The sequence below is a fragment of the Orycteropus afer genome, unplaced genomic scaffold (genome assembly GCF_000298275.1).
Source record: "Orycteropus afer afer isolate SDZICR_OR568_19922 unplaced genomic scaffold, OryAfe1.0 scaffold00087, whole genome shotgun sequence".
Taxonomy (NCBI): Eukaryota; Metazoa; Chordata; class Mammalia; order Tubulidentata; family Orycteropodidae; genus Orycteropus; species Orycteropus afer.
The window spans coordinates 6,566,653-6,581,420 of NW_006921674.1; the positions used below are offsets into that span (position 1 = coordinate 6,566,653).

A 14,768-nucleotide genomic window follows, 5' to 3' on the forward strand; every position below is an offset into this window, starting at 1 on the left:
AGGCAAGCATTTAACCACTGCACCAGCAGGGCTCCTTTTAAAAGTATTAATTACATATATATAAGACAACATAGGAAAGAGAAACAAAGGCATTTATTACTATGAATTCAAATTCCTAATATCAGGAAGGAATTGCAGCAGGAGGAAACGAAAAAGACTTATCTCCTAATCTAAGGAATTTCTTCCTCTATGTGTGCAGAGATCAAGCTAAGTACTGTATGTACTTAAATACTGGTATTGTCAATATTTAAGCGAAGAATGCATGACTCACCTGATTGCTAAAAGGAATAAACTTCCAAGGCCCCAAAAGAAGAATATATAACCTCATACACAGAGGTTATATATACACAGTCATACTAATAATTTAAATACTCAATAACACAGAGAAACAATATAACATAAAGAAACAAAGATGAATGTACTTAACATTAGCGGCTTCCACCAAAGAATCTTTTTGAACTAAAGGCAAGTATGAGGTTGGGAGTGGGGGCAGGGAGGAAAACACAGTATCAACCGTGGGCAGGATTTGGGATTCAGTTCCATAGTGTATGTGTGTCACGGAAACAGGAGATATTTGAATTATGGGGCTATAATTCCATCGAGAGATGCTGAGGACTGCATAAACCACTTGAGCTTCCAGAAATTACTACCTCATATTTCAATCACCTGTGGTTTGTGCTATGAGGAATTTACTGGCTGCCTTTTTCACAGCGTGTCATATGAAACTTCAAACTTTGGATATTTCTTTGCAATTTTATTTGTCTTTTACCTGAGAATCTGTCCATTCCTGTAACAAATCTGTATCAAGCATTTACTACATGGACCACACTGTGGGGAGTTGTGGACTGTGTGGCTCCCTTTGGGCCTCCAGCTGCTGCAGGCTTTAAACTTTTAAAGGAATCCAACACCAGAAGCCAGCCATACTACAGACAGCTAGAGAGCCCCACTTGTGAAGGAAATACTCATCAACAAGGACAAGAAATAAAATAGAAATGTTTAATGAGGATACAACCTCATTGTGTCTTTGAGTGGGGTTTCCCCTACAAGCCAAGGAACACCAAGAAACACCTGAGGCTACCAAGAAGGAAGGACGTCGCCTGGATCCAATGCCATGATTTGGACTTCTCAACTCCAAAATGATGAAACAATACATTTCTATTCTTTAAAGCCACACACTCTGTGCATTTTGTATGGCTGTGCTAGGAAACAAAGGCAGTTCAATAAAAATAAACCAGGTGCCTCTTAGGTACATAGGGCAACTACATTGCAGGCATTACCATGAAGAAGGAAGCTGGGTCTCCTTTTTGCCAAAGTTCTTTTTATCTAAAGGATAAGCTACTTTAACCTTGGCAGTTTTTAAAAGAAAAATCTGTTGCTAATGGGAACAAGCCCAGCTGGAAAGTGTTTGTTTAATGGGTGGCAGCACTGTCATCCTCTACAAACAAAGCAGACAGCTCCTAAGAGAGCAAGGAGACCAACTGTTCCACCTCTCCTCTGAAAGGAAGGACGGGCAGAAAGCAAGAAGAAAAACTGAGTCATGGATTAGTCTGTGCAATCTGCAGCAAAACATTTGTCTTAACCATTCTGAGAGCACAGCGCCTTGGAAAGGCAAACCACCCCCTTCCCTCTCATGTGTTCTGAAAGCAAGGAGAGCGGGACTTCCCCAGTGGAATGGACACTAAGCATGGAGTTCAGGAACCGCACACAAAGCTCTCGAAGGGGTCTGGAGCCAAGTTCAGTTGAGGAAGACGTAGATTGGACCCAAAGCACTTCTAACTAGGGTCTATGTTTATAAGTAGGACCATATCATTAGAATGTACAAGTCAAGAAACAGAGAAGATTTAGGATAAAAACCAGACTACTATCTTTAGAAGGTGGGATTAGAGGATTTTCTCATTTTCTTCTTCATAGATATTCCCATGGTGGGACAGGGACTAGAATTGTATTATTATATATAACTATATTATTATATAATCATAATCATTTTAATTTTCCCTAAATGGTAAAAAAAAATATATTATTTGAATATTAGTTTGGCCAAATTTTAAGGCAGGATTTAAAACAGCTTGAATGTCTCTATGTATTTTGACATGCCTATACACCCAGCTACCCTTCTGGTTCAATGCCAAACACATATGTGTGAAACATGTACTAACAGGATTTGTATTTCCAAAACTTTGCTGTGAATCTCCAACCCCAAGGTATGACTTAAGTGTATTTTAGCCCCACTGCTGTTGCTGTGTGCTGTCGAGCTGATTCTAACTACAGCAAATCCATAGGGCTTTCTTGGCTGCAATCATGATAGAAGACCACCAGGTCTTTCTCCTACAGAGCTGCTTGGTGGGCTCAAACCACCAACCTTTTGGTTAGCAGCCAAGTGCTTAACTGTCACACCACCAGTGCCCCTTACCCTGCCATCCTAAGCAAACTTAACTCTCAAGCCTCTTTCTTCATCTGTAACACAGAAATCGTAACTACTTCATTAGACAGGTGTGAAAACAAACTGAGATAATAATTGTAAAATGGGGAACTGGTTTGTTACAGGATTAGCCACAGGAAAGGATCTGAAATGTGTTCTTATCTCTTCTTCTCCTTCCCTTCTCTGTACCAGTAGTCATCACTCCTCACAATACTCTGAGGGGCACAAGAAGCATGAAGTAAAAACATTTTTTTTTAATTCTCCCAGAAAGTTATGTTCCTAAAAAATTCATTACTGGTGTTCTAATTATACATGAGCTTTCCAACTAAAATATTCTTCTAATTATCTAAGAGACCATCACTTAACAGAATATTTGATGTAAAAATTTCAAATTTTCCCCATGAGTATAAATAAAGTTTAAACATTCATATTTGGAAAAAAGAAATGAACAGGAATAAAGACATTCACAGCAAGCTATTTCATACCCATTAGTTATCATTTACACATCAAATACATACAGTATTAAGACCAAATATACAGAATTTCCACATTTATATACAGTAATCAACATAGTGCACAATTCAAATCTATCTTACAATCAAATGTACAAGTTTAAATATGGCTTTATAAACTACTAACAATAACTGTGCTAAAGTAACTCATAGGTCCAGAAATCAACACTGGAATGCTGCCCCTACATTGTGGTCCCATTCAACAAAATGCCATTTATAATATTTGCAAAACAGATAATGCAGGTAAATGATTCCAGGCAGTGTCCATCCATCAGCCCCGAGCAGCTGAAATGTGGGTTCAAATAATACCAATGTTGGCCCTTCTTATCTCAGATATCTGAACATAAATGTGTATATCTTCTACACACTTGGATACACTAAGTTAAAAACAAATAGAAGAAAGACATACAATCAACAAGATGATGATTATCAGGAATGATCAAAACATGCTTTTCAAATGGGTGCTGAAATTCTCAGGCAATACATCCTATGTTGGCATCATTTGGACTCCCCCCCCCCCTTTTCTTTTCCTTTGTTTAAATCAGTGTATTATGAAATCTTAGGAACTCTCAAGACATGCTGGATCAAATGTTCCAGAAAATAATTAAAAAGTGCCCCAATAAATATGGCATCAAATTATTCACCTTTCTCTTCCTCTAATAAAAAACACTGCCTTTTTTGAGTAAAAATGAACAACCTGACCTAATATTATGCTTCCATGCCGATTTTACAACCTGCTTTGCCACAAACATTACACATACGTTCTCTGATTAATCATAGTCTTCTTCTAGGTGCCACCCCAAAGAACATCTTGCCCCATTCTCTAAATTCCATTGAATACAGGAGAATATTCTTTAAAAATTTCTATGTTTGCTATGGTTTTCAATGTACATAATATATTACTAGAGAGAGTGTGTGGGTGTAAATACATGCTCAGGAAGCTTTTACTGATGGGTTGAATGAGCAAGGTTTGGAGACCACTGCCTAAACAGAGATGCTTTGAGTGTCTCCAAACATTTAAAGGACTTCCCTAAAACAAAATGTACATAACTTTGTATGTTTTGTATTTGTAAAATGGAAAATCATGCCACATACATTTTTGAGAAATGAGGAGGACATTCCAAAATCAAAGGAGTATACTGCAAATCAATACATTGGGACCAGCCACTCTACGCTGTTCCTCCAAGTCCCATGCAGAGCTCCAGGCAGAATAGCCTCAGGCCCATCCAAACCTGTTCCCATCAAGTTGATTCTGACTCATAGCAACCATACAGGACAGAGCAGAACTGACCCATCAAGTTTCCAAGGCTATCATCTTTATGGAAGCAGACAGCCTCATCATTCTCTCACAAGTGGTTGAAACTGCAAACTTTTCAGTTAGCAGCCAAGCATTTTAACCACTGCATCACCAGCACTCCTCACCAACTACGGTGCCACAGTGCTTCCTGCACTGGTCACTTACGGACAATATTTCTCTACAAAGATTACTTTTTTCCCTTTTAATTTCTAAACCTCTACTTTTTGTTCTTTTAGACAGATGCCAACATCTCAAAAACATTCAATGCACCTGGATAAAGAATACAACCAACCACCTGGCTGCTTGAAGTCAAGGATCTTTTTCCTTCTCTCCTCACTGACTCTGTGAAAGTCTAATATCATCAAATGAAGGACTCAGACTCTCAATGTTACAGACATCATCATCGAGAAACAGCCACTCTCATCAACATCTGAGTTGTCAGGCATTCTGCATGATGCAGATCATTGTGAAAAACATATGTTTACAGTAAGCATACTCCCACAAGGCTTAATGTTTGAGGGAAAATCATTTTGACATGAGTAACATAAACATGTCACCTCGATTGACACAGAGATCCCTCAAAACTTGAGCATTGTCTTTACTCTTATTGCTGTAGAACATTTCAGATATAATTTGTCAAAGGTAAAAATGCAACCATTTGGACAAAGTTTGTGTTTCGATGAGCCAAATGTGACCTCTTGTGGAGGGTAGAAGGAAATATGAGAGAACACTGATAATCCTGAATAATTTGTTAAAGAAAAGTTCATAGATTTATTTAAATAAATAGTGAGGTGATAACAAATATTCAGAGCATTCCTGTTTTCCAGTCCCCCAAAGAACAATTATATTATATTCTCTCTGTTGCTGTTAGTCACACAAATTAACACGGTAATTTAAAGAGCTTGATCTTAAGTTTTTAAAAGCCATAAAATAATTAAGAAAAAAAAAAGATACTGAATAAGATAAAAGGCGTAAATATTCCTAATAAATGAAAGTTATTCTGTTCCAGAGACACAAAGGGGGGGAGGGGTTGCCATTGGGAGTGAGGGATGAATTATTAGACATATTTAGTAATTCACCTTTCATAAAATTAACTGATTATGTCAGATATTGCTCTGATCTTAATGGATTGTTTCAAAACATATAAAGCTATATTGAGGGATAACAGCACTAGAAAAAAAATGGACAAGAAGAAATTAAGGCCATCAAGTTCATTGCTGAAATTATTTTAATTGTGTACAAAACACCAAAGTGCTGTATTGGTCTATTGCTCTTACATGTAGTTTTCCCACTGACATGATCAGGAGTTTGGTATTGGGTGGAACACATTCATACGTTTCTTGCTTTATTGATGGAATAGTCCCTTCTGTCTACAAAGTTGACAATATGGGGCCAATCATTCTCATGAAGTTTGAGCATCCTACACTGTCATGGTCTAACCAGCAGCAAATATTCCAGAGAGTCTAGGTTGGTGACAATTTCCCTCCAATGACAAGAGTCAGCCACAAAACGGCTGAAGCACTTTCCTTCAGCTATCTCTCAGTACTCTCTGTAACCATCTCTAAGTGACAAAGCCAATATGTTGCTGGTTCCAGCAATCTTATCTTAAAGTCTAAGGAATCTTAAATATCTTTAAGATATTCTTTAAAGTCAAGGACCAAAAACTTAACTTTCTGGTAAGGAATTCAAATGAGGAAAACATCTCAAGTGCAGATGCAGACAAGAGGCACCTCCTCACCTACCAAGGGATCCTTTTGAGCTTTGCAAGTTCATCCAGACACTGGAAGAAACTGACTAAAATCAAGCACTTCACAATCATATTGACCCTTGGGCCTATTAAAGCTCAGCTTTTAGACTCAGAAGTATTTGTCACTGAAGTTCCTTTCACCAGCTGTCCAGTTTAAACAGCACTACACATAAAAGAGAACAATGAATCCCAAGGGACACAGTCAGGATCAATCAAAATAACTTCACTGTTTAAAAAAAAAAAAAAGACAACAGTGTAACCTGAGTTGCTCTACATCAACAAAAGGCACCATTTCTCTAATAAAAAATACACCCATGAACAAAGGAAGAACATATGAATGAAAATGAACATGGAAAAACCTGATTATGCAGTCTTTGAAGGGCAGACTACCCTAATTGGGAAAATCCAGACTCATTTCCCACCTTATGTGGCAGGCTTGGGGCCTACCCAGGCAGAGCTGGTGGTTTGAGGCTGAAACAAAGTTCACTTGGCCCTGAATTAATTTTGATAAACCAATTTTTTGGATGGCTAGAAGATAACAATGATAATAACAAAACCCTGTCACTTCCCAAATGCCAAACCTGTCAAAGATATTTTGTCAAATAATGTTAATACAGCTCTCCTTCCTTCATTTCCTTTCATTCAACACCTAATCAACATGGATAGTAATAGAAATTACCTTTGTGTCTCCTCTCAGGATAAGTTAGAGGCAAGAATGAAAGCTAACAGTAACTAATAGACTCTTTATGGAAAGCCTTCTTCAATGGGGTCTATGGATTTCAGGAGGCATCTAAATCCCCTGAATTTATAGGTAAAAGTATGTGTATCTGCATATTTTTCTGGGAAAATGGTATAGGACTTTGATTTACGTTTTCAATGGCATCCCTAATACAAAAAGTCTGAAACACTATAGTATGTAGCCCATCTTCTGAGCATGCCTTTCTCATACAGCCTTTGGGGGTAAAATGATAAGTACTGTTTTTTGAGGAAGAGAAAATTATATTGAGCTGTGAAGTCTTTATTCAAACTGACTAAAATTGTGGGCCTTGAGAGATGGGTATAATTAGGGTCAGTGGAGAGAAGGGGGAGGGCATTGCAGGAGAGGGAATGTCATGAGCAGAGGCACAGAGGTGAGGGTATATGGGTCATGTTAGGCAATGACAAATGGATCAACATGGCTGGACTGGAAGGCTCCAATGGAGGAGCTGTGAGAGACAGGTCAATAAAGAGAAAACATCAGGCCCTAAGGAGTGGTTGTCATCCTGAGACAATGTGGCAGCCCAAAGATTAATCCAGTGGCAATGGGTGGGATGAATCAAAGGGGTGACCAAGCAGGTAGAGGCTATTGCAGAAGTCTGGGCAAATGAGGATGGCCTGAAGTCAAGGTGCCATGTCTGTTCTGTTCACCACTCTCTCCCAAGTGTGTACCACAGGTAGGTGCTCAGTAAATATGCAGTGACTGAGTGAGTATGGGTTCTTTAAAAATATAAATTAAAAAGAATGATGAGTTCTTGTGATTTGGATATTCATCTTTGTATCATTCAAAGAGCCTAGCAGTGCCTTGTGCAGAAAAGTTCTCTTAAATTGGCCAAGACGGGGATGAATAGACGTGAGGGAAGGAAGATTCCAAGCACTGAGAGAGGCTGGGGATGCGCTTGTTCCACGAACATACAGTGACTTCCCAAAGAGTATTAGTTTTAAAAGGAAACCAAGTGAAGGTGGTGTAGTGCAAAGAACTAGCCTAGGGCAAGATGAAAGACCTGTTTCAGGTCCTGCCTTTCAAATAATTATGTATGTCACAATGAACCAGTAACAACCCCTAGAGTTCTCCTGTTAGAGCTTCTCCATGGCCTGGCTATCCATTTATATGATTCTAGTTTTTCAAACAAATTTATGCAACTGTTCGTCAATTTGGAGAATGTATAAGGAGTTCTGGTAGCATAGTGCCTAAGGCACTTGACTGCTAACCAGAAGGCTGGCGGTTCAAACCCACCAGCCACTCCTCGGAAGGAAGGTTGGGCAATCTACTTCTGTAGTGATATCGCCTCGGAAACCCAAGGAGGGGTCGTTATGAGTCAGGGTTGACTCGACAGCACATAACAACAACAACATACTAGCTGGGTAGAATAAGAATGAAGCAAAGTTAAAACCCTCACAATAAAGACTGCATAGTAATAATTGCCTAAATTATTTTGTTTTCATAACCCATCTCAGGAAAGTAAAACCTGGGTATATTCTAGAATTCCAAATCAAGTTTACATCTACAAAAATGTTGAGAATTCAGCATACCCTGTCAGTACCTATGAAGCTAAAACCTTAGTACTTCCTTTCCTTGAACACTACTTCACAAAAACATACCTTAAGTATACACAGGCAGGCTCACTTGAGTATTACATTGCCATTATGATTCAAGTCCAAGTCTGTGATCAGTCTTAAACCCTTAGCAGTGCTACTGTTTACAATGCATTATGGTACAAAAACAAAAATGGTAAGCTCTGACAATATAGTTTATTTCTGTACACATTTGTATTGTTCCCTATTTCTACTCTAAAGGTTCAAAGCAAAGCACACAGTTTCCTCTCATTAATCCTGATGAGTTGGGGGTAAAAGACAAAGGGAGGTGGAAGATGGGCAGAACTTATTCTTACAATTAGAAGTAAATAAGAACAGGTGGCCATGAGTCTCTGTCCAACTAAAAGCATCTGTTAACATAGAAGATCACACTTCCGAAAGTTACTTTCCAGCAAAAAAGAAACACAGAACTGAGTAAGTAAACCAGCTGGTCAAAATGGCCCCTGATTTCTTGTTGCTGTTTTCCTTGTAAGTAGCAGCTATTTATCAGACTGAAGAATACTTTAAATGTGGGTAGCTTAAGAATGAAGCACAGAAAATGAACACTCTCACAATAAAGGCTGTGTAAGTCACCCATACCACAGTGATTATTTATCACAGTCATTTTGCTTTCATAACCCACCTTGAGAAAGTAAAACCTGAGTACCTATATTCCAGTGTTCCAAATCAAATTTTATATCTACAAAATATGGAATATTCCCCACAAACTGTCAAGTGAGTACCCAAGACGCCAGATGGCAGCCATTCAAGCTCCTATGGATGTACCCGGATGGAATGAATTATGCCATTCAAGCTCCTGTGGAGGTGCCTGGATGGAATGTTCTATAGCTTCACTTTGAACCCTGGTTCTCCACATTCTTGTCCTCTAAGTCATGCACTCTGCTAGCAATCACTAAAAAAAAAGTATGTAAACCTAAACCCTCATAATCTAATTATTCTTAGAGTAAAAATACATTATATTTAATGCTATGCTGTAGGGAAAAAATTGTGGGCAAAATTTCAAATATTTCTCTTCCTAGCCTAGGGTGGGGAAAGGGCAACTCAGTTTTTGTGCAGACAAGTCCACAGTCTGCCTGTTTATCACATTCACGTTTTCAGGCCAAGACTGTCCTAGTCACAAAGAACTGCCACTAGCTGGCCTTAGAACCACTTGCTAGAAAGGAAGCAAACAGTTCCTCCATACAACTCTTAAGAATTAAAACAGGCTTCTATTCATATCTTCTCCATCACATCTCTTTAGAAATCAGAATCCTCTCAAATATGAATGGTTTAAATACAATATAAACAACTACATTTTCTGTGGAATAAGAAGTTCTAATCTAGGGTGTCTTAACATTGACTGCCAGTTACATACACTCCACACAGTTGCTTAGTTGGTGCCAACATACTAGAAAACAGCCTCAAAAAACTCTCCCATTTTACCTCTTTGTGAATCCACAGCAGTCTTTTAGGACTGGTTTGCAAAAACTATATTCCAGGAGGGGCTTTTTCACAGGGAGGCAGCTTGGGGGGCAGGAGTGCCTGGGAGGGAAGGACAAAGGGAAGAGGTAACTATGGGGAGGAAGTGGGAGAGGAACTGTTACACTGTGGTAAAGTGCAGTCAATGTCATGAGACAAAGTATATGTGAGCTGCTGTATGGAAAGTGAATTTGCTCTGTAAACTTTCACCCAAATCACAATTGAAAAAAAAGAGAGAGAGAGCCTTTTTCAAGTAGAAGGACATGAGCTTCTCAGAAGACCTCTTTTAAGAAGTTTTCTTTAACCTCGTAATGAGTCATCCTTACCCAGTCAGTCAGTGGTGGTCAGAAGTAAAGCAGTTTCGTTTGTAGTCATAAATCATAACATTGGCTCTCCTAGCCCAAACCCATGGCCATCACCCAGTCTCTTTGCCCCATACTTCCCTGAAAAATGTTTTAAACCAACATCTTTAGAGATAGAGTGCCTTACCAAACACAGTAACCCCAAAAGTTCATGTGATCTATGGGGAGGGAGAAGAAGGGCGGGAAGGGAATGAATGATCCTTAAGAAACATTAAGATTTGTCTTCAACTGCTGCCCTCCTCTCACTGCGCAATGGCTGAAAACACCAGAACAGTTGCATTAGTAAAACTGCATAGAGTCTATCACTGCACAAAGTGCTTGGTACAAGTAACATGATCCTCTTCCTACTTCATCTTTTCAATACATCCTGCAAAGTTTGTTTTCAAAAAGCCAATACAAGTTGGCAAGCTTCTACCTACAAAAATCAATCAAATGCATTCCCCTTCACCTCTATTAAACCCACCACATTCCTGAGCTTTATTCCAGGCAAATAAAAAAAACTTAACACTCCAGAGTCAACAGAGGACAGCATTCCAGTGTAAGTTCAGGCAATGAGAGAAAAACTTTTCTGCAAAAACAGAGTAGAAATGAAGACTGTTTACAGCTGTTGATGATTTGTACAAACATTTCCAAAGTTCTTCCAACAGAAGATTTAGATTCAGGCAAGATCACAAAAAGGAATGATGACAGAGTTCTAACTGTGCCTTTGTGTGTGTTTCCGTCTGCTTGGCTTTTGCAATCGACTGTTTGTGGCTGCTGTTGCCTGGATATGCAATTCCTTTGCCTGCAAATCTTCACACGTATGAAAGCACAACAAAGAATACAATTTTTTGTTTATGTCACACCTCTTCCAAGAGGTTTAAAGAACCTTACGAATGTTACCACATGAATCCTCACAACATCCCTGTGAGGTAGGTAGGTGAAGAGTATTGTTATCCCCACTTTACTGGTAGGGGAAATGAGGCACACAAGATTTTGGGACTTGCCCAAAATCACACAGCTAGTCACTGGCAGAGCTTAGAATAAAACTTATACTGATTAGCACCTAGCACAGTGCTTTGCACATAGTAGGTGTTCATTAAATATCTGTGAATTTTATTTGACTTATGTCTCAACATACAATATACACACATAAAGTACAAGCAGCCACCTAGAACATTTATCTCCCACATTTTTTCTGATGGTATCTCCCATTATTTCAGAGACTGGAAGATAGAAGATGTTCAAGGATCCAGTTTGCAGCTAGCCCTCAACTGGAAGAGGATCAACATCAACACTATCTGTTGGCAACCCACTCTTTTATCTGCCCTACCACACAAATCTGGTTTTCTAATGAAAACAGAAATAGATTTCAAGAACCATGCTTTTTTTTTTTTTTTTTTTGTCGTTCATTTTAAATGAAGCCATCTGAATGGTTTTGTTTGTTCTTATAAAAAAAAAGAAGAAAGGAGATAGCTATCGTCCAGTTAGCATGTGAAAACGGTGCCAAGCACAGAGATCTCTTTCCAGCTCGAATGGGTGTCTATCTGAGAAAACTGGACCACCCCAGGGAGTGGTGGCTCCATCAGCAAGGCTAGATGTCACTTGCACTGTTCATGGTCTGTGTAATCATCCATATCCACATCCGAATCAAAAAGAGAGTGTCCAGTGAAATCTGTGTCTGGGGTTCGGGAAAAACTGTTCTCTGCTCCTTCATCTTCAAAGGTCTCTGTCCTTGAGTAAAAGCTGAAATCCAGCAGGGGTGTGTGGGTTTTACTGCCTTCACTGCTCTCCTCAGATTCATAAATGGTGTTATCATCATCGTGATGCCACTCTGGCCAAAATTTCCTTCTTATCCTCTCGCAGTACATGGCAAGGTTGATCAGCTCACCTGAAAAGTGGGAAGGAAAGCAAGGGTAAGTTCTCACAGGGAACATTCCACCAGACACTTAGCTTTCTGGGAACGTAAGAAGAATGGGGTGGAGGAGAAATGAACAGTGTTTTTCCTCGATGGCAGCATTGTGGATGAGAAAGACATAGAGAGGTACATGGGAAGTGCAGACAACAAATATGAACCCTTTTGCATATACAGTACTGAGTTGTAAGTGAAGGCAAACGTGGGTATATGGATGGACAGATAGGTGGACAAGCTAAACGATTAGGTATGTCTATGAAATGGGGAGTGTATCCAAGATCATATATAGGGTTGGCAGACAATGGTCCTATAAATTTATGTGAATGATCAGAATTCCCAGGTGTATAGTAGAGCTGACAAGGGGCAAGGTTGTGGTCACTGTTTGGTCACAGCCAGCTACCCAGAGGGACCGACTAGTTGAACCTGCGGGCTTGGGACCATAGTTGCAGGGGACATCAAGCTCAATTGGCATAACATACTATAGAAAACATTGTTCCACCTCCTACTTTGGCGAGTAGCGACTGGGATCTTAAAAGCTAGCAAGCTGCCATCTAGATGCAACGATGGGTCTCTCCTCATCCAGAGCAAAGAAAAAGAAGAAAACCAAAATTAATGGAAACAATCAGTCCTAGCGACTGGTACACCAACTGATCTGCAACCTATACTATACAACTATGAGACCAGAAGAACTAGATGGTACCTGGCTACCACTGTCATCCACTTGGAAGGGATGTAGGAGATCCTGGATAGAGAAGGAGAACAATGTGGAACAAAACTCAAAATCATTTGGAGGAAAAAAAAGAAAAGAAGGTGGGGACCAGGTTTGCTGGTTCAATAGAGCCTGGTGGAACCACTGAGACTGTGGCCCCTAGCTGCCCTTCAGGTCTCAAATTGAACCCACATCTGTGGTTTCCAGCCAAACAATGTACAGGCATGTGAGTTAAACATTTACCTCAAGTAGACACACGCCCTGGAGAGAACAATCATGGGAGAAGGAAGGGCTGCTTATGCACAGGGAGACAGCTCAGGGAGCAGGAGAGTATGGAGGAATGGTCACTGGGAAGAGGTAACTATGGGGAGGAAGTGGGAGGGGAGCTATAGCATTGTGGTAAACTGTGGTCAATGACATGAGACAAAGTATATGTGAACTGCTGTATGGAAAGTGAATTTGCTCTGTAAATCTTCACCCAATCACAATAAATTAAAAAAAAAAAAATGGAAAATGGAAAAAAAAATATATGGTCAATATATTTCGATTTTTAGGCACATAATAAGAAAGGTTAGTGGGAAATATTAATGAATGGGCTGGAAAAAAACGAAAGTGAGAGCCTACAGTGAAAGTCTGGTGAGAAGTAGAAGGATAGTTCATCTACAATGGCAGTTAAGCTACCATCATTTGAATTTGAGATACATTTTACAATTTTATGTTTGTAAATCAAGATAAATAATGTTTTGATTGGTTTGTATTTAAATCAATTTATGTTGTTGTTGTTGTTGTTATGTGCCGTCAAGTCAGCCCTGACTCATAGCGACCCCTCCTTGGGTTTCCGAGGCAGTATCACTACGGAAGTAGGATTGCCCAACCTTCCTTCCGAGGAGTGGCTGGTGGGTTTGAACCGCCAGCCGTCTGGTTAGCAGGCAAGTGTCTTAGCCACTATGCTACCAGAGCTCCCAAAAAAAATCAATTTATAGCCCGTGAAAATATACCAACTGTTGGACTAAGTCAGCCAAAAGTATTTATTTATTCGTTCATTCCACAAATATTTCTAATGTGTTATTATAGATTGGGTACTATGCCAAGTAGTTGAGAGAAATTACATTAGATGAAAACTCTGCCCCAAATAATCCATGAAATGGATAACTTGGATGGATGGGTGTGCCTGCAGACACACTTAGTAAAACAGATATATAGATAGGTAGGTAGGTAGATACATAGATAGGTATGTATTTTTATAAATTAAAATTAAACAGCTATACCCACAATTGGGTTCACATATAATCAATGGACTACTTCTTTTTCACGTGAACTAAAGTAATACTTCTGCTGAATCTCAAAAATTGTTCAGGCATTTGCCTAAAACATGACCCAGTGTTTAGCTTTCTGGTCATAATTCCAAACGAAAAAGAAACAGGATCAGTTTATACCCTTGATCCACCAGATGGCAACAATGCTTATAAATATATTTTTTGTCATTACCTTTTCCAAGATTTTATCAAGTTTAATGTTATTCTTCACATATTTACATTTTTAAAGTTACATAAATATCCACTTACTATGTAAGTAATCCATGTTTTATTTCAGAGTGATATATATTGTTTCCTAACCTACTTTTTTTCCATTTAATACATGTAAACAAAATCTTTTAATTTCAATAAACACTCTCTCTCTCTCTGACCATTTTGATAATTGCACAGTATTTCTTTATATGTATGTATCATAATTTTATCTTGTTTTCAGAAATATTTATTGCAGACTAGGTTATTTAGATATTATAACTCTATTAAATATAATACATAATTTTATTTTTTCTGCTAAAGAAAATAATATATTCTTATTTTGAGAAAAATTTAGGAACTGTTTAAATACATAAAGAAGAAAGCAAAAAGCACCTAAGATCCCATCAATCCAAGACAATCACATTTCCTTATCACTTCTTTCAGTATTTTTTCTGTTGATTTTTACTTTTTTTTTTTTACCTCACTATCATTATTAAAGGAGCTCTGGTG

General features: G+C 38.8%; 1 protein-coding gene across 1 annotated transcript in view; it reads right to left on the bottom strand.

Annotated features, from left to right (window-relative positions):
- Positions 1 to 11,727: 11,727 nt before the first annotated feature.
- FAXC (failed axon connections homolog, metaxin like GST domain containing) overlaps positions 11,728 to 14,768 on the bottom strand; it is a 69,950-nt gene continuing 66,909 nt past the window's right edge. The window contains exon 6 of the mRNA XM_007942258.2: positions 11,728 to 12,017. Coding sequence (XP_007940449.1) covers positions 11,728 to 12,017 — 290 coding nt within the window. The remainder of the gene's footprint in view (positions 12,018 to 14,768) is intronic.